A 20,929-nucleotide genomic window follows, 5' to 3' on the forward strand; every position below is an offset into this window, starting at 1 on the left:
TCGATCCCGGGACTCCAGGATCATGACCTGAGCCGAAGGCAGTCGCTTAACCAACTGAGCCACCCAGGCGCCCCTGCAAGCATGATTTTTTTTTTTAAAGATTTAATTTATTTATTTGAGAGAGAGAATGAGATAGAGAGAGCATGAGAGGGGGGAGGGTCAGAGGGAGAAGCAGGCTCCCTGCTGAGCAGGGAGCCTGATACGGGACTCCATCCTAGGACTCCAGGATCATGACCTGAGCCAACGGCAGTCACTTAATCAACTGAGCCACCCAGGCGCCCAGAAACAGGAGAAATCTTTTGAAAGCATTTGGTTTGCGTTCTCAATAAAATACAAGAAAACCTGAAGTAAGAAATGAAGGGTGAGGTGTTAAAATTAGATGCTTCCTAAGATGTAAACTGACGTGATAAGGTGCAGGCTAAGACAAGAAAAAAATTGTAAGGAATAAAAATGGAATAGATGTACTATTTTAGACAGGGCAAAACAGAGAACTGACACTACAGAAAAATCATTCAGAAATGTAGAGGACAGATCTGAGAGGCTATCCAGAGGGCAGAGGGAAAAGACAAAGAGAAAACTGAAGTCAGAAAAAGAAATAAAATTGTTTTCATGGAAAGGCAATGGTGGGGAAGAGGTTCAGCACTGGAAGACAGAAAATGAAGAATCACTTCACAGAATAGAACCAGAATGTGCAGAACACATCACATAATCCATGATAGGATACCAAGTAGAATAAATAGAAACAAAATAGAATAACTGGGCCAGTGGATTAAAAAGGCTTACAGACAAAGTTAACCAAAAGAGGTCACTGAAAAGACATACTGCTGTAAATTCAACAGCAAGAAAGAAAAGAGAGAACATTCCTCTCAGGATCAATAACACAAAAAACCAAACAGGTTACTTTTGAAAAAATAAAAGTTAAGATTACTTTTATTTGTTTTTCAGGGCCCTAAAAGGCAGAAAATAGAACAGAAATCTTACAAAAATTTTAAGACCAAAAAAAAGTGGAGTCATGAGGCAATAATTCAGCACTCAAACGTGAAAAATAAGAATTGCACCCTTAAATATGTGAAGTTTCAGAAACACCTTCATCCACGTTCCAAGGCTAAAATGTTCCAAGATTTATGCCAGCTGACCAAGAAAGCAATGGAAACAAAGACCTGAAGAAGTGGGGAGGGGCTCATTTACAATGGCATTGAGCATTGAATGTTTACAATGGCATTGAGCACTGAACAACAGAAAAGAGAATCTAAACAGTATTTCGAGATTTGTTGGGTTTTTTTTTTAAGATTTTATTTATTTATTTGAGAGACAGAGAGTGAACGTGAGAGAGAGAGCAGGAGGCGGGGGGACAGGCAGAGGAAGAGGGAGAAGCCTACTCCCCGCTGAGCTGAGCAGGGAGCCAGACAGGGGCTCAATCCCAGGACCCCGGGACCATGACCTGAGCCAAAAGCAGATGCTTAACTGACTGAGCCACCCAGACGCCCTAGTATTTCTAGATTTGTAAGCAAGAGCTTAATTCAAATTAAAAAAAAAAAAAGAATTCTTAAAGGCAAAATAACTGATAGAATAATAAGTTAAAAGTCCACCCCTTTTGCCACATGCTAAAAGAAGTTCTAGAAGGGGTAAAGGTTTAAAAATGCACTTAAAATGTACACTTAGCATAGCAAATACATCAATAAATGAACTGCATTTATCAATTCAGAAGCAGAATTGGGAAAGAAAAGTAGATATAAATGATAGAATACAGAAAGGTTGAAAACTTGCACAGATTAAATAACCACAGACATAAATAAACGTTAACTAAATTAGAAAATCTATTTAAATGCATGGTAAAGAAAAGTTTTACACTTTTGATATTTGTAAACCTCTTGTAAATCTGTAAGAAAATAGAGTATGTTTTTTTTAAGATTTTATTTATTTATTTTAGAGGGAGAGAGAAATAGCACATGCACATGGGCAAGCAGGCGGAGGGGCACAGGGAGAGAATCTCAAGCAGAGATTCTCTCTGCTCCTAGCAGGGCATTTGGAGCCTGAAGTAGGACTCAATCTCAGGACCCTGAGATGACAACCTGAGCAGAAACCAAGAGTCGGACACTTAACCGACTGAGCCACCCAGATGCCCCAGAAAACAGAGTATCTTGAGAGAAAGATAAGAGTATGAAGAGCCAACTTAGAAAGTAAAATTTAAAAATATCTTAAAAATTAAACACACCAGTGAACAAACAAATACAAATTAAGACATCAATAAAATATTATCTCTTGAGAATGAAACTAAAAAAATGAAAAGAAATTCTAATACACAGAACTGTCAGGAGTTTGAGTCAGTGATCACTCTCATACTAACAGGAGTATAAAATGAAACAACTATTGTTGTTGGACAAGTCATAGCAACATTTTAAAATTTCCTATATTCTTTGATCTAGCCCCTCCACTTCTATGAATTTATCTGAATAATCAAGAATATGTGCAAGGGTGGGGCACCGGGGTGGCTCAGTCATTAAGCGGCTGCCTTCGGCTCAGGTCATGATCCCAGGGTCCTGGGATCGAGCCCCGCATCAGGCTCCCTGTTCAGCGGAGAACCTGCTTCTCCCTCTCCCTCTCTCTGCTGCTCTGCCTACTTGTGCTCTCTCTCTCTGTGTTAAACAAACAAATAAATAAAAATCTTAAAAAAAAAAGAATATGTGCAAGGGTATAAAGTTGTTCATATTAAAGTATAAACCAAAATAAAAAATAATAAATAACACAAGTGTAAAAAAGGCAAGAATAAATTATGGTATGTGCACACATTTAAACACCATGTTCTAAAAATTATGTTGGGGCACCTGGGTGGCTCAGATTGTTAAGTGTCTGCCTTCGGCTCAGGTCATGATCTCAGGGTCCTGGGATCGAGTCCCACATCCGGCTCCTTACTTAGCAAGGAGCCTGCTTCTCCCTCTGCCTGCCACTCCCCCTGCTTGTACTCTCCCTCTCTGGCAAATAAATAAATAAAATCTTTAAAAATTATGTTGCAGAAAGAAGACTAATGACATGAAGAAAAGTTCAGATGTTGTTAAAAAAGTTTTACTAACCCATACCAAAATATGCATAGCAAAATTGCCAGATATGTGCACACAAAGTTATTGAAAATACGAATAGTACCCATCTTTTCGACACTGAAATGACAGGCAGTTTTCTATCTCTTTGTGTTCATCTAAAAAACACACGGTAAAGTCTCCGCAGTAGCACTCACTACTATAATGAGTTGGGATGTAACACAACTGACTTTTGATGTCTGCCCTCTGTGGAAGCCCGGGTCTCAAACAGAGAAAAGTCAAAGTTGTACTGCAGGGAGAAAGGGTCACAGGGAGCAGAAAGACAGCCCACTCCGGAAAATAGCAGGTAAACCTCTCTAGGGAAGAAGAGAAGAGGAAGTACGGTCCCCACATCTCTGGAAAACTCATAGTCCAGTCATCCCAGATGGAGCAATGAAATGGGCAACCACTACGAGGACATTCAAAGCACAGCTGCTGCTAGCTGGGAAATCCCAGCCGGCCACAGATCCTGAATCATCACCATAGATGTTAAAGCCAGAATGGACGCTGCCACTAATAGGCGCCAAGCCACAACCAGGACCTGGACGCTTCCATGGAAGGACCCTGGAATTCCAAGCCAGCTAGTTACACAGACTTGCTCCGGCCACATGATTAACATCACTGATAGCCCAATCTCTCATTTCTAATGATTGAATATTTGAGAACTAACTTATGACATTATAGCAGATTTTACTGATTTCTTTTATAATCAAAAATGAAATTAATAGAAAGAATATTCAATTAGTTTTTTTTTTAAATTCCAACCACCTGGAAATTTAAAAGTACTCTCCTAAATCACTATGGAGATAAAAATTATTTAAAATTTTAATGTAATTATAAGGGCACCTGGCTGGCTCAGTCAGTGGAGCATGCAACTCTTGATCTCAGGGTTGTGAGTTTGAGTCCCACATTGGGTGTACTTAAAAATCTTTTAAAAATTAATGTAATTATAAACAGTTTAGAATATATTTTTAAAAATCAGAACACTATGTATCCAAACTTAAGGAACAGATTCAAAGCTGCATTCAAAGGAAAATTCATAGTAGTAAACATTCTCTTACAAAGAAAAACAGAAAAATAAAGCATTCACTTCAAGGAATTAAGTTGGAGAAAAGGAATGACTTTTAAAAGATAAAGGTAACACAAAGGAAATAATGTGGAAAACATATCAGAATTGGGAAATATCTCCAAGAGCTGGTTTATGAAAAACAAACCCATGACAGACTGACAAAGCTTATTAGAAAGAGAAAGCATCCATTGTAATGGGGTTATATTTTGAAAATTATTACTGAATTTTTCTCTTTTGTCTTTCTGACCTTGACATGAATTTTCCTGCTGTCATTTTAAAGCATCCTTTGGGGGATCCTGGAGAGAGAAAGACTTGTTACTGAAAAAATGCAAAGAGAAAGGATAAGGTGATACTCAGCTTTAGCCAAGCAAAACAAGATATGCTACGGCCCCAAGAAGAGATTTCCAAATTCTTCTCATTCTCCCTCTTTAGCACATTAACCACCTTACTTGGAAGACACAGCTCCTGGAGCTCTCTCAATCTTTTCACTCCTGGTCCCCACGAATTACCATTAAAGCTTAGGTTTGAATTAGGCCTGGAGGTTTGAGTCAGGACAGAAGAAAATATGAGGGACAGGGGTAGCCTGCCCATTCCCAGCTGGGAGCAGAGGTGGAAAGAAGACAGAGAAAGGAAGAGGAGAACTCTGGCTTGGGGACAGGAAGGTAAGGGTAACCACAAGAGTAGAGGGACGTTGGCCTCCTCCCTCAGCTAGGACTCTGAAAAGAGATCACCTCTTGGACAGCCTCCCATCCTGAAATTACCTTAGAGCAGGGTCACATGTACTTCATGGGCAAGTAGAGGGAGGCCCTATATTTAATTTTCTGAACCAGCCTCAGTTCTCATATGTTTAGATGGGTCCCAGAAATAGCTGGGAGACTGGCTGTGGAGCTAGCTAGCCAGAGCTGGGCGAGACAGCATCAGAGCAAATGTTGCAGAGTGACAACACAGGAGAGGACTAAAAGAAAATCTTCACCAGATTCCAGACAGGTAGCACCAGGTGGGAGCTCAGTGAGGAAGATAGAGTGGGGGGACCAATAAGGTAGAATACCCGAGGAAAAAGAATGAGCAACAAACTGCAATTTCCTAACTGGCTATCAGCAGGGTAGTACCCAGCCATCAGGTGGAAAATGGACAACATCCCTCTGGAGATTAGAGGAGTCAAAGGATACCATGATCATGAACCCCAACTCTTAACTCTACCAACACATCATCTAAGCCCACCTCCCCCTTGTATCTGGGTGTCATCTTTAAGTAAGAAGAAATGGTGAAAACAATATGAAAGATGGAGCATTTGCTCCCAGAAAGAATAAATATTACCAGAAGGAGTTGCTTAAATTGTCCCATCTGACTAAGCTTTAACCTCACACACACACACACACACCATCTTGCCCAGCACCTAAGAAAGGCTACACAGCAGGGACATTAAGAGTGTGGGATTCTGGATCCACATGGCCTGGGTTTGACTCCGGGATCCACAATTTGCCAACTCTGTGACTCTGGACAATTTACTTCATCTCTCTGTGCCTCAGTTTCCTCAACTATGAAATGAAGATAATCATAGTTTCTCTTAGTAGTTTTTAAGGATTAAGTGAGCTAGTAAATGTAAAGTGCCTAGATCAATATCTGGCCCATAAAAACATTCACTAAGTGTTGTCTATCTTTATTACTATTAGCATTATTATTACTTTTACCTATTACCTACAGTATGGGGCTCATGAAGGAAAGATCAGATCAGCTACAGAAAAATTAAGAAATTATAATTTCTTGGGGTGCCTGGGTGGTACAGTCACTTAAGTGTCCAACTCCTGGTTTTGGCTCAGGTCCTGATCTCAGGGTCATGGGATCGAGCCCCACTTAGAGCTCTGAGCTCAGTGGGGAATTCTGCTTGAGAATCTTTCTCCCTCTCCCTCTGCCCCTCCCGCTCATGCCTCTCTCTCTCTCTCAAATAAATAAATAAATCTTTAAAAGAAATTATAATCTCTCCCCATAATCAAGTAGTATAGATTAAAATTTGTACCCTGTTACATAAATAATTAAAATCATAAATGATAAAGGGGATATAAAATAAATCAGACAGGTTTTAAAAAACATACCAGAATGGTATAAAAAAAATATTTAAATCAGATTCAGAAAAACACATGAATTATCTATATTAGCTCAAGAAGTATGCAAAGTAGAAAAGAAGTATGCCAAAAGAAACTGAAAAATTCATCAAAGAATTACCTCAAAAAGGCCTAGGACCAGGTAATTCAATCAGTGCATTCTTTCAAAATTTCCCCAAGTGGCAATGCCAAAATGAATAACAAACAGTACCAAGGCCAGGAAAAAGATGGAATGCTCCCCAGGTCACTGGAAAGCTATGTTATCTATAGTATACAAACCTGCATCACATAAAACTAGAGGCCACTATTTTTCTCAAAAGCTTTGTTACTCTAGGATTTCTTAGTGCCTCTAACAGGCTGTAAAATCCTATTGGAGGACTGTGGGAGATTATTCCTGCACTTCAAGATTTCTTCCAGGCTCCCCCAGACCTTTCTTAGGACTATGCCATACAGAAGCCTGGGATCGTGCAATCGGTAGATTAAGAAGGTCCAAGAGCCAAGAGGATACAGAAGGAAGCATAGAAAAAAGGATTCGCAAGAGATGAGCAGAGGAAAAGAGACAGTACACAAAATTGCAGTAATAATAGCATTGCTGAGGCATGAAACAGTACATTCTTCTGGTAAAAATGTAAATTCAATCAACTCTTCCAGGATGTAATTGGCCCTATGTGTTTGGAACCTATAATGTATATACTCTTCAACCTAATAATACGACTTCTATCACTCCATCCTGGAGAATTCATTTAATAGGAAGATAAGGATTTACATACAAGGATGCACTTAATAGAATTATTAACAGGGGCACCTGGGGGGCTCAGTTGGTTAAGCGTCTGCCTTCGGCTCAGGTCATGATCCCAGGGTCGGGCTCCCTGCTCTGCGGGGAGCCTGCTTCTCCCTCTCCCACTCCCCCTGCTTGTGTTTCCTTCTCTCGCTGTGTCTCACTCTGTCAAATAAATAAAATCTTAAAAAAAAAAAAATTATTAACAGCAAATAAAACAAAAACCAAACAGGAAATAGTCTAAATGTCTAGGGCTACAGTTAAATAGATGGCACATTCATATGATGAATTATCCAACAATTAAAAACAATGTTTGGGAGAGGGGTTAATGACATGTGTTTGTCTAATTTTTTAGAAAAAAAAAAGGTAGACCACAAACTACAAAGTATAATCTTAAAATATATGTAGGTAGGAAAAACTACTGGAAGAATATAGACCAAAGCCTTAATATGATCTGTGGGTGGTAGAGCTCTGAGTGAATATTTTTTAATACATTTCTCATATTATCTAACTTTCTGCAACAAGCACGTATTACTTTTATAATTCGAAAGAAAGATAAAAACCAAGTAATTATTGCACATGGATAAATATTCCTATGAGTGAAAAGGAACAGTTTTTAAGTCTCCATTCACTAAGGACAAAAAGAGTCTCAACGTTGTGCACAGAATTCTGCCAAACGTGAATCTTACACGGGTGCACTGTAAAGCATAAAGACAAAAAGCAAACCAACCGAATCCCTCTGCAGACAGGCTGAGCTGCCTCTCTCAAGGGTTTTCAACACACGGTTACCGAGAAGGGGCCTCAGCACCCATCTTTTTGCAAAGTGCAGCTGTTTGAGTATCTCCCTTGGTTCGAAGAACCTCTACGTGGAGGTACGGGCTTTACAAGGGAGGTTGAGGCAGTGTGAGGAGTTACACACACACACTGTTACACACACACACTTCAGACACTGTGAGGAGTTACACACACACACACACGGGAGGTTGAGGCAGTGTGAGGAGTTACACACACACAGTGTTACACACACACACATACACACACACACACTTCAGACACCCAAGCGCACTCAATCGTGCGGTCCCAGCCAGACAGCTCAAAGCGAGCCCTGCGGCGCCAGCCGCGCCGCAGCCGCGCCCCATCCGCGCCCGGCAGCCGCCGAGCCCCCTCCCGCCGGCCGCCCGGCGCCGCAGGTACCTGTTCGTGGGGCGCGGTAGCTGGGTCGCGGGGCTCCGGAGCGTCCTCAGCGCGGCGGGAGTGCCGCGCGCTGTGTCCCTGCTCTCCTCCACCAGGAGCCTGCGGCGCCAGGAAGAAAACTAAGTTGTTAGACCTGGCTGGCAGGCTCGGCAGTCGCAGCGCGCTCGCACCTGGCCGGGGCGTCCTCGCGCGCCCCGGCGCCCCCGGCAGCTCCCAAACCCCGGAGTTTGAAGCCGCTTAGGGCGGGAAGGAAGGGAAAGCACGGACCAGAACGGCGAGCCCGGGAGACCGCCGGGGGCCCGACGGCGGGTCCCGCTCCGCAGCGACGCCCGCCGGAGCCCTCACAACCCCTCTCCGCCGCAGCCGCTGCCCACCCGGTCCCAGCGTCGCCCCTCGGTCACCCCCGCCCCGGCCAGTCCTGCCTCCTGGACGCCCCCTTCCCGGCCCGCCCTCGTGCGACCGCCGCCCGTCGGCTTCCCTTCGCCGCGGCCCCAAAGTCGGCGCCCGGAGTGGAGCGGCCGGGCGGCGGGGGAGCCCCGGGGCGCGCGCGGAAGGCGGGGGGCGGCCCGGGCGCGGCGGGTGGGTTACCTGGAGCGGGCGGGCGCGTCGGTGGAGCACCAGAGCAGGCGCAGCAGCAGCAGCAGCAGCAGGCTGGCGAGCAGAGCGAGCAGCGCGCCCCCCGGCCGCATCCTGAGCCCCACGCACGGCCGCCGCCGCCGCCGCCGCCGCCGCCCCGGCGAAGCGCAGCCCGGCCGGCCCGACTCGCCGCTCCCGCCGCCGCCGCAGCCACGCACACCTCCAGTGTTCAAAGGCGGCGGGGAGGGGCGACGACGGTGCGTGGCGCGGGCCCGCACTCCCGGGCGCCCCGGGCCAGCCTTGCACGGTGTGCGGCGGCCAAAGGGAGAAGGCGTGGGCCGGCTCTCGCCTTCTCGCGCCCGGCCCCGGACCGCCGAGCTCGGCGCTCGGGTCGGCCGTGACGATTCGCCGAGCTCGCCTCTTCTCCTCCCGGAGGCGCTCCGAGCTGCTGCGGGCTCTGGTCGCCGCCGCCGCCGCCGCCGCTGCCGCCGCCGCCGCCGCCGCCGCCGCGCGGGGTCACCTGAAGGTTGGGACTCGCGAGCTGGACTCGGTGCTGATTGGGCTCCAACTTTTGTGCGCCCTCGCCTTCTCCGGAGTGCCCGCGGGCTCTTCCCCGAAGCCCACGCAGCTCACCCAAGCACACCACAACTCCTTCCGCGTCCCTGCCGTGGAGAGCAAGGACTCAGAGGGGTGGAAGAGGAGAGAAGAAAGGGCCCACTTCAAAACTTTTTTAAAACTGTGTAGTCGCTCGGCTGGATCGCTCCACGCAAAGGCTGCTAGGGACTCGGTTTTGTTGGGTAGATCCTGGTCCCCAAGAGAAGGAGTAACCGTCCGTTACTTGAGCGCAGATGCAGAGGCACAGAGAATGGATTTCCAGGAGCCAGGGAATCTTTAGGGGTTGGCATACCGCGTGAAGGCCGAATTCGGCCCCAGCCTGGTTTTGTAAATAGTGTCTTTGGAACACCTGCATGCCCGTTCCTTTGTATTATCAATGGCTGTATGTAGCTGTGTCACCTGGGGCTGCTTTTGCGTTACGAGGGCAGGGTTGGGTGGTGGTGACAAAGATCATATGGCCCACAAAGCCCAAAGTATTTGTCTATCCCTTTCCAGAAAAACTTAGCGGCTCCCTGGTCTTAATCATGTTGGTCTAGATCATATTGGTTAGATACCGGAAAATGATCCTATGACAGTGTGATAACGGTCTGGCTCTCCTCTTTCAGCCCCAAGCTATTCTGCCCTCGTACCTCCGTGCACGTCTCCTGCCGTGCAACGTCAGTTTTGCTCCTGACTCAACCCTTGAGGAACCTCAGTAAACCATAAACCCCATAACTGTTATATGGGGCTCATTTGACCATTCACTCTACTTTTGTACAGATTTCAGATTTTTCCAAAAGCAACACCTGGAGTCTACCATCTCACAAATACCTTGATAAGGTACTTTGGAAAGGCTTAAACTTTGAAAAGGCTTTGATGGGTTAGGTTTCCCAAGTGACAAAAATATTTGTATTTCAGTTGGAGTCTCCTAGAGGCATAAGGTCTTAACCTGAAAGACCCACGCCAGAGCCTTTGGGGGAGCAAGTTGGCCAAACAACAATAAAGCTGTTGCCAGGGATTTTGTCACTGAAAAAATAACATATTAAGAAGAGAAATATGGGCTGCCTACTTCCTTTCTGCTAACCCTGCATTTACTCTAATTAAAACTAGTTGAAAACAAACCAGAACTTTGCACATAGTAGTCGATCAATTAATGTTTGATCGATGAATAAAACACCTAGGAACTAATACTTTTCTTAAAGAGAAAAAGGAGAGGGGCGCCTGGGTGGCTCAGTTGATTAAGCGACTGCCTTCCACTCAGGTCATGATCCTGGAGTCCTGGGATCAAGTCCCGCATTGGGCTCCCTGCTCAGCAGGGAGTCTGCTTCTCCCTCTGACCCTCCCCCCTCTCATGCTCTCTCTCTCTCTGTCTCATTCTCTCTCTCAAATAAATAAATAAAATCTTTTAAAAAAAGAGAGAGAGAAAGGAGGAAAAAAACTGAAAATAGGTGTGACTGGAAATATGATTTCCTTCCATAGTTCACTCCTGCTGTTAAAATATGTACTAATCAATAAAGAGAAAGTTGCTCCTTTTACATAAGGCCAACATTTTTAGGAATACGGCTGCTTATCTGAGTAGGGCATAAAAAAGTAATACTATATTCAGGTGGTGCTAAAATAAAGCAACCCAGTTCTACATGTTTGAAAGTTAAGCATTCTGTTAGACAAGTAGGATGTGGCACAATTATCTTGAAAATGAAAAGTTGTCTGGATTTGGGAGATAGTCTGAATTTTATTTCTCTTAGAGCAGAATTGTGCAGACAACTCATACTGGCGATGGTTTGCAGAAAAAGAAAAGGGCATTATTGTATCAGCCAGGAAGCTGCAATTTCACCTAATTTACTAAGGTTTAATATTTCAGCACAGCTGGGCTCAAGGCAACAGCAGAAGAGTCAGCCTTGCACTGGGCTCCCTAAACACCCTTGCTGTAAATTAAGTTACTTTTTATCAAGCCAATGGCTATCAGCAGGGGACTCACAAAAGCCCATTTTAATTGGAAAACCAAGTGTAAATTTGCAACGGGAATTCTGAACCCAGTGTTAAAATTTGACAGTAGAGAACTTTACCACCAGCTTTGTAAATGAAGACTTGGGTTGGTAAAATATGAATTATCCTACTTATCCTTGAGAGATTAAAAAAAAAAAAAACACCTAACAAAAACATGAGTCCTTATATATTATCAGCCACAGAACCCAAACTGGACTACTGTGTATTTGGTAATTTAAGATTGGCAGGTTTGACCAACAACCTCAAAGATCCATTTTGGTCATTCAAGTAATCAACGGAGGCCCAGAATCTAAACAGAAACTCTGGGTGCTGTGCAGAAGTCTGAGCTGGTGTGTGAACCTATCTCACTCACCCAGTCTGTCCAGCATTTGCCGCTCATTTGCCTTTTATTATCCTTTAGTTATCACCATGAATGCCCTTACTTTCAGAAGATCACCATTAAAACCTGGTTGGGAAGTACTGATGCATAAAAAATGTCCAAATAATTGAAAATCTTCCTGGAAGTTGGGGTTTCTCATTTTTGGTGTAAGGTTTTAAACATTTCCATGTGCATGGATTTGGGGAGTCATAAAGAAGAATCCCAAATATCAAGTGGCTATTGTATCCATTTGTATACATGAGTACAAACTCTCAATATAGAGAAATGCAGAAAATTAATACACCCAAGAATCTTTTCCTTCATTTGGGTGACATTTTTATCTCCCTGATAGAAAGGGTGGTTCCTGATGTCTTCAGGCTGCTTGATTGGTTTTAGTAATATTAGAGATTTGTGAAGACTATAGAACAATAGCACATCCAGGGGCGCCTGGGTGGCTCAGTCGTTAAGTGTCTGCCTTCGGTTCAAGTCATGATCCCAGGGTCCTGGGATCGAGCCCCGCTTCGGGCTCCCTGCTCCGCGGGAAGCCTGCTTCTCCCTCTCCCATTCCCCCTGCTTGTATTCCCTCTCTCACTGTGTCTCTCTCTGTCAAATAAATAAATAAAATCTTTAAAAAAAAAAAAGAACAATAGCACATTCATAAATATTAAACTATTCCTTGGGGGAGAAAATTCATGAGGATAGTATAACCAAGGCTACATATTTTCAATAAATCATAAGGTATAAATAAAAGTAGAAATAACTTCCAGAAATCAACAACCTTGTATGAGATGGTGCTATGTTTCCAAATACGTTTTATTACAGATTTCTCCCACTGCTAACTGAATATTTAAAAAATTGATGCAATTCCCTGCATAACATAGTTTTAACTTTAAAGATAGAACACCTAAGATGATACATAAATTTCACATAGGTCTTACGTTTGTAAGAAATCCAATTTGTGGTATAACTAAAATTACAGAACAAAAAAAAAATAAGAGTTATTATTCACAGTGCAAAATAGATTTTTAATGTATAAAACATTCAAACTTCAAAAATTCCTCTCTCTGAAATCCACTTAAAAGTCCATCAAGGACCAAAAAGAGAAATGGAAACTATTTATCCTGAAACTATAAAATGTCCACAATCCCATTCCACAAATTCCCAAGAATATCTGCGAAAGGTGAACCCATTGGACAAGAATACCAAGTTCAAGACTCATTGCCCCTATTTATGAACTTAAATTTGTAGGGTGGGGGGAATGGAAAAGTTTCTGAAGGTCCTACTAATGCACAATTTGGAAGAACAAAGCCTGGGAGTAGGTCACATCAGAAATGAGCAGTGACTAGTATAAATGGCCAGGGTTACAGAGTTAAAAGAGAGATGGTGACCAATAGTTCTGTTTCCAGTGAATACAGCTTTCTAGCCAGAGGAATGATGACCTAGACATAATGCTATTCTTAAAGAGAGATGCTACCAAAAAATTGTGTAGCTACTGATTAAAATCAATTTACCAAAGAAAAATTAGTACCTAGTCTATGTATTCAATAAACAAAAGGCCCTCACGCCATTGGTTTTTATACTGAATTGGCTTCTCCCAGACTATCCTTGCTGATTCCAGAGTCTGCAAGATCAGGCAGAACTCCAGCTGTTTCAACAGATTGGGGGTGGGGGTTGCATATGCAAAGATAATGTACCCAAACCTGCCATGTTCTCTCCTCAACTTCTCTTCCTCACCACTTCATTGTGTACAACCTACACTATAAGCAGATAAATAACTAAATAAAAAAAAAAAATCCAATAGCAAGCCCTTAATGCAAAACTAAGTTTCAACAAGTAGGAAGATGAAAAGGAAGCACTGCCAAAAATTTTCCATTCACAGTATTCCTGGCAAGTAACAGGAAAAATAAAAACAGGCGTGATTTATTTCAGAGATGAGTAAGCAAAAGAAAAAAAAGATGGAAAAGTTCTGCAAAATATAAAAGGAAAGGAATGTAACCAATAAAAAGGAAAATGAAGACTATAGGTTGGAACAAGACTTCCTCCAGGAAACAGCAGAAAATGTAAGCAACAGTCACTTCATACTGCCCAGGAAATGAAACACAAACACTGTGATAGAAAAACCCAAAGAAGAAATAAGAACTGAAAGAAGAGATAGCAAAGCAATAGTATGAAAAGTGAGCTGATGACAATAGAAAAACACACAAGCAGAAACCATTACAGAACTTAAACCTTAGAAGTCTGAGCAGAATTTAGGTGGCAAAAATCTGAATCAGTGTTATGGAGATTAGGTTAATGAAAATTACAGAAAACACAAAGGAAAGGGACAAGGAAAATACAATCATTAGAAAAACAATTATATATATCAAAGACAGATATTACATATCTACCATGTAAGTATTAGGGGTTCGTTTTTAAAAGCAAAGGAATGAAATATTAAAAATAATTAAGGATATAGTAGAAGAAAACTTTACTGAAAAAATATGTAAATCTGCAAATATTTTATGTTCTCATTGTCTGAACCCATTATGTGCACTTATGATGTTCTAGAGAAATTTATAGAGAACAACTAACGTCGTGATTTATTCTCCTCCAGAGACTATTCAAAAACAAAGAATCCTAAGAGCCCAAAAGACAGAAGAAACAGGTAGAAATTAATCTTGTTTCTGACTTCGCCTCAGCAACAGACTCAAAAGGAACAAAACTAGGAGCGCCTGGGTGGCTCAGTTGGTTGAGCAGCTGACTCTTGATTTTGGTTCAGGTCATGATCTCAGGGTCCTGGAATTGAGCCCTGCACTGGGCTCCATGCTCACCTGGGAGTCTGTCTGAGAATTCTCCTTCCCTCCCCCCTGGCCCCCTCCCCTACTTGTGCACACACACACTCTCTCTCTCTCTCTCTCTCTTTCTCAAATAAATAAATGAATCTTTAAAAAAAGAAACAAAATTATATTTATAGGGTTTTGAACAGAAAAGGTGTAACCCCAAAATTCTATACCCAGCTAAGATAGTTTTTATAAATAAAAGCAAATATTTTTACATACAATGTTTTCAAATATTTGAGAAAATAGAATATGTATTACTTAAGTACGTATCCTGGAATAAAATCAACTAGATTTATAATCCAACCATAAAACATGAATCAAAATAAAGAATTCACAATGAAGAAGTGTTGATCATAAGGAACTCGGTTGAGCCATACATCATTTTAAAAACAGAACTGAATCTAAATAATAGAATCTCACAATCGAAGTGTTACATTTTCTTTAAAAACCACTACATAAATATAAAATTAAAAGCTGATGTAATAAATCTGGGAAGGAAAATCTCTAGCTCACAGTAAATAGTGGGAAATATGAAATAAGAATACTAATGAAGGGTGGAGTGCAAGCACATTATTTTCCTCATCTTTCAGGGCAAATATATATAATCAAATCATCAAAAGGCAGCTATTTTTTAAAAAGTAATAATTGTTTTATTACAAAAAAAGGATAAAAAATATATACGTATTTTCTAAAGAATGGGGGAGGAAGAAAAATTCAGACTCTTTAAACTAAAGATAGAAAGAGTACCTATTGGAGTAATATATGGATCTGCTACAAACACTTAGAAATGTTTTATAAAATATAACAATAAAAAAAGAATGCATCACTGACCTCTCATTAAAGAAAGGAAAAGCCCCAAGTACCAGAAATGAGGAAAGAACTGAAAAAAAGAAAGAGCAGTAAGTGTGCGATGTGACCAGCAGCTCACCTGATCATCCTGGTAACCTGAAGATTTACTTTTAACATCTATTCAGGGGATGAAAGAGGAGGACTGGGTTCTCCAGTGAGAAAGAGTTAGAATTGAAATTCCTGTGTAAAGCTTTTTTTCTTGTTAAAAACAAAATATGTGAACTAGGAAAACAAAGATCCACATACCTTCCAATGACATCTGTTTGTCTCCATCTAAGCTCTGGGTGAAAGAATTTTATTTTATTCTAAAACTTTTGCTTCATTTGAGTTTGAGGCCTAATTTTATCAAACCCAAGTTTGTTCTGAAGTTAACATAAAGATTGGCCCCTGCCTAATGATGTTCTGAGGTGTATGGTAGGAAAGTGCTAACTACTCTGGTTCCATAAAAAATCTCAAAGAAAAGGAATCTCACTAAAACTAAGCTCAAAAGATAAAAATATTTTTTAATATTACTATTACAAAACACTTAAGGAATTCACCCATGAATATGTCTCAGCAGGGGGGACGTCTGGGTGGCTCAGTCAGTTAAGCATCCAACTCTGGATCTTGGCTCAGGTCACGATCGCGGGGAATCATGGGATCAAGCCCTGCATCAGATGTGCACTCAGTGGGGAGTCTGCTTGCAATTTTCTCTGTCCCTTTCCCCCTGCCTTCCCCTCCCCTCTAAAATAAATAAATAAACCTTTTAAAAAGTATGTCTCTGCAGATATCACTAATGAAAGGATCATCAACCGGTAATCAGAAAACAATGAAGTTTAAAACCATTAAGAACATGGAAAGGTGAATCAACACACTGGGGAAAGAAGAATAATAAAAGATATTTCCTAAAGAACCAACAGAACTGTGAGAAACAAATATATAGTCATTGATACCAAAATAGTCGATGATGACTCAAGACAGAATCAGTGATCTAGAATACCAATCTGAGAAAATTATCCATTGAGGGATAAAGAGATGGAAAAATGAAAACATGACTAAACCTGTAGAAAAGTAGATCTATCCTGTTATCAGCTGCTGCATAACAAAGTACCCCAACACCCACTGGTTTAAAACAATAACATTTTATTATATCTAAAGATTTTGTGGGTCAGGAATTCAGAGAGTACCCAGCTGGGTGATACTGATACATCACACAGTGTCGAATGTGATCTGGAGGGTTTGATATGGTTTCACTTATGTCTTGCCCTTTGAGGGATGGTTGAAAGGATAAGTTCAGCTGAGACTGTCTGCTGGAGTGCACAAACATGAACTCTCCACCATAGTCATCTCAGGGAACCCAGACTTCTTACACAGAGGCTCAGGGTTCCCAGCAAAACGGTTCTGACAGGCCTGGACAGAAACTGCACAATTTTTATGAGCTAGTGTTAGAAATTCCAGGACATTACTTCTGCTCTATCCTATTGGTCAAACAAGTCCCCAAGTCTAGCATATATTCAAGAGGAGAGGAATTAGACTCCATCTCTAAGAGAAATAACAAATAATGTGTGGCTATCTTAATCAACCACAATCTAATATTTGTGTAATAGGAATTCCAGAAGGAGAGAATAGAGAGAATGGGGAAGAGGTAATATTTGAAGAGCTAATGTCTGTAAAGTTTCCAGAGAAATGATTTGAAATCTCATTTAAAAGTAACAATAAGTCCTGACCAGGATGAATAAAAACACATCCAAATCTAGATACACTGCACTAAAACTACAGAACCCCAAAGAGGAAAGAAAGGTAACTTCCAAAGAAATGGTAATTAGATTACAGCATTATTTCTCATCAGCAAAAGTAGAGCCCTAAAGTTAATTAAATCTTCCAAGAGTCAGGGGAAATAATTATCATTCTGAGATTTTATACCTAGCTAAACATGAGGGTAAACTAAAAAGTGTTTACATAGACTGAAAACGTTTACCACCCACCCACAGACTCTTGTTGAAAAGAAAGTCTATAAGTGGTACATTCCAGGAGAAAACAAGTTGATCTCAGCAGAAAGGAGTGAGATGCAAGAAAAAAGGAGAAGAAGGAAAATGGCAAACTAGCAATGGCTAGATAACACAAAATAATGACTGATCTATGAAGGGAACTGCAAAGCAAGATTGAACTAAAATAATAGTAATAACAAGAAAGAGAATAGTAGCTATCAGAGTGAAAGCACACAAAGATCGCTGTTCTATTTCAGGAAGTCAGTAGCAATAGTAATTACCTTTATACATTGTTAAGTCAAATATGCACTTTTTAAAATATTAAGACATCCACTATAATATGTGAGGTGATGAGTATGCCAACGAACTCAGTTGTGGGAATTGTTTCACAATACATATGTTTATCAAATCATCACACTATACACTTCAATTATCTTATAATTTTCTTTGTCAATTATACCTTAAGAAAGTCAGGGGAAGAAAGGAGACATCCACCATAACACAAAAACATGGTAACTCCTGGGGACACCTGGGTGGCTCAGTCAGTTGAGTGACTGACTCTTGATTTGGGCTCAGGTCATGATCTCAGGGTCCTGGGATCAAACCCCATCTTGGGCGCTGCACTCAGCAAGGAGTCTGCTTGTGGATTCTCCCTCTCCTTCTCCCTCTGCCCCTCCCCCTGCTTATGCTCCCTCTCTCTCTGTAAAATAAATGAATGGTAAATCTTAAAAAAAAGAAAGAAATATTCTTCTCAAGCGAACCTGAAACACCTCTGAAAACTGGCCGTATTCTACTCCACACAGCCAGTTGCAACAAATCCTACAAAACATTATTATAGAGCTCATATTCTCTGATCACAAAGCAGGAAATTAGAAACGAATAACAGAAAGATTAATAAAACCATTCCCATACTTAAACACACTTTCGAATAATTCATAGGTCAGAGGCCATCTTAATTAAATTTAGAAAATATTTAAGACAAAACCAATAATGAAAAGACAACATATCAAATTGTGGGCTGTAGTAAGAGCAGGAAAATGTATATACTATGTATATATTAAAAATGTAAATATTGCAAATCAATGAGTTATGCATCCAACTCAAGATGCTGGGTAAATAAAGCCAAGTAAAGCAAAAGACTCTGAAATACACAAAAATGGCATTATAAGATAAGGAAAATGGGAGATCAGTCCAAGGAACTTACCCAAATAGCCCCAGTCTTCCTGCTCAATCTCAGAAAGCAAAGTTGAACTGGGGCTTTTGTGCAGGTAGTTTGTTTAAAAATAAATCCCCCAGAGCAAGAATGTGAAACTGAAGAAAGTAAAGCAGAGATGAGAAAGCGTGTAAATGCACATCACTGAACTGGATGTTCCTGTGGATGCTGAGTTTCATCACCCCCGGGAATCTCGGACGAACCTCACAGAATGTGCGTGGGTCCCATCTGCCTGAAGGAAGACTGGAGTTTCTCCATCTCCGCTATTGCACTGTGCATTTTTCAGGTTGCACAAGAATGAGTGGCAGGTGTCCTCGCAGCGGTCTTCCTGGTAAGCAATTCAGTTCCAGAACTGTATCCTGAGGCTCTGCTTTCTAGGGCTACTTACGGTACCAATTCTTGACCTGCCCACCACTCACCCATCCCCAAGCAAAGCTGAGGCAAAAGCTTGCAGGTAGAAAGCTTATTTGAGAAGTGATCCCCAGAAGTAGGACTGAGGGAGGTGGGAAAGAGAAATCATTCCATTGGAATCAGGCGCCCAATCCCAATAGGTGCCCCCTAAGGAACCATGTGGAATGTACCTCAGCATTTTTCATCTGATGGCCAGTCGGGAGGAGCATTTATCCACCAGCTTGTATCCCCATCTGTCGAGGGTTGTCTTCTGAGCTGCGAACTCCCTCACGCTTTCAGGTTGCCCATGAGTGAGCAAGGAGCAGGTGGGTTCCTGCAGAAATAGGACCATCACATTGTGATATCAGAAAAGCCCCAGGAAGAAAGCAGGAGATACACCTAGCAACTGAAGGTTATACCTGCACAACTAGAGAAATCTCAACAGTGGATACCAGATTAAAAAACAGGTCATGCACGAAGGATCAGGAATCAAACTGTCGTGAGAGGTGGGATAATCTAATGGTTGAAAAGGAATTCACAAAGCACTCAGCTTGGATTCACACGCAGGCCTTCCCACTGACCTGCTACAGAATTTGGGGTAAGGGAGGTAGGCTGTCTGTGCCTCAATTTCCTCTTATTTATTTATTTATTTAGAGTGTGAGTGGGGAGAAGAGGAACAGAGGGAGAGGGTGAGAGAGAATCTTAAGGCCACACCCAGTATGAAGCCCAACTCAGGGCTCAATCTCACGATCCTGAGATCATTGACCCATGCTGAAATCAAAAGTTGGGCACTTAACCCGCTGAGCCACCCAGGTGCCCCTCCTCGTATTTAAAATGAGGATACTAATAATAGTATCTACCTCCTAACGCTTTTACCCTTATTAAATGAGCTATTTTATATAAAGAGGTTAGGACAATGTCAACATATAAACACCATATAAACGTCTACTGCCACATTCTCGACAACAACAGTGGAAGCTGGAAGGCAATGGAGCAGCAGCTTCAAAATTCTGAGGCAAAATTATTTCCAGTCTAGAATTTTATACCAAGGAACAAAGTAGGAACTACCTAATTGCCCTTCAGTAGGAGAATGATCAATATTTTGTCACTTACTCATTCAGCAATTAAAATGAATGAACAAGGCTACATGCCATAAATCTCAAAAACTACATTAAAAGAACCATTAGCACTTTATGATTCCAACTATATGACATTCTGGAAAAAGAAAAACTATGGAGACATAAAAAAAGATCACTGATTGCCAGGGGTTGGGGGATGGGGAGGAAGGCAGAGCACAAGGGATTTTTAGGGCAATGAAACTGCTTTGTATGATATTGTTATGGCGGATCTGTGTCACATTTGTCCAAACCCATAGAATATACAAAACCAAGAGGGAAACCTAATGTAAACCAAGGACTCTGGGTGATAATGAAATGTCAACGTAGGTTCCTCAATTGTAACAAATGTCTCACCCTGTTGGGAGATGTTGGTAGTCCGAGAGGTTCTGCACATGTTGGGGGAGGGGGATGGTCTATGGGAATTCTGTATTTTTTGGTCAGTTTTGCTGTGAACCTAAAACTGCTCTAAAAAATAAAGTTTTTTAAATATAAAGTCTTTTTTTTTTTTAAAAAGAACCACTAGCATTTATTCTCATGATGCAAAGATAGGTCAACATGAGAACATCTAATTTTATTTATCTTATTACTTGATTTATTGCAGGAAATCCACAATCATCCTAGGAAAAGAAAAAGGGGCATTTAATCAAATTTAGCAATATTTCCTGGATTTAAAATATCTTTAATAAAACAGGATTTGATAGCAGTTTCTTTAAAAAAAGTGATAGAAAGATAATAAACATCTCAAATCAAAAGGCTTCTCATGTTTAATTAAAAAATTTCTTTCTATCAGGAATGAGACGAGCTCTCAATAAATATTTGTT

The 20,929-nt window shown here is 41.5% G+C and overlaps 1 protein-coding gene across 3 annotated transcripts in view; it reads right to left on the reverse strand.

The window, feature by feature from the left end:
* Nucleotides 1-19,342, reverse strand: part of ST8SIA6 (ST8 alpha-N-acetyl-neuraminide alpha-2,8-sialyltransferase 6) — a 148,195-nt gene extending 128,853 nt beyond the window's left edge. The window contains exons 1-2 of one of the 3 annotated variants that reach the window (XM_081820682.1): nucleotides 8,806-10,112; nucleotides 8,218-8,316 (exon numbers count right to left, since the gene is read on the reverse strand). In XM_081820682.1, the coding sequence (XP_081676808.1) occupies nucleotides 8,218-8,316; nucleotides 8,806-8,906 (200 nt within the window). In that variant the 5' untranslated portion in view covers nucleotides 8,907-10,112. Of the gene's footprint in view, nucleotides 1-8,217; nucleotides 8,317-8,805; nucleotides 10,113-19,181 lie in introns of those variants that run through there. The other 2 variants (XM_081820685.1, XM_081820684.1) reach the window with 2 other exon arrangements.
* Between the last annotated feature and the right edge of the window lie 1,587 nt (nucleotides 19,343-20,929).

Source organism: Leptonychotes weddellii, chromosome 5, assembly GCF_054177405.1.
Source record: "Leptonychotes weddellii isolate Sample4059 chromosome 5, ASM5417740v2, whole genome shotgun sequence".
Taxonomy (NCBI): domain Eukaryota; kingdom Metazoa; phylum Chordata; class Mammalia; order Carnivora; family Phocidae; genus Leptonychotes; species Leptonychotes weddellii.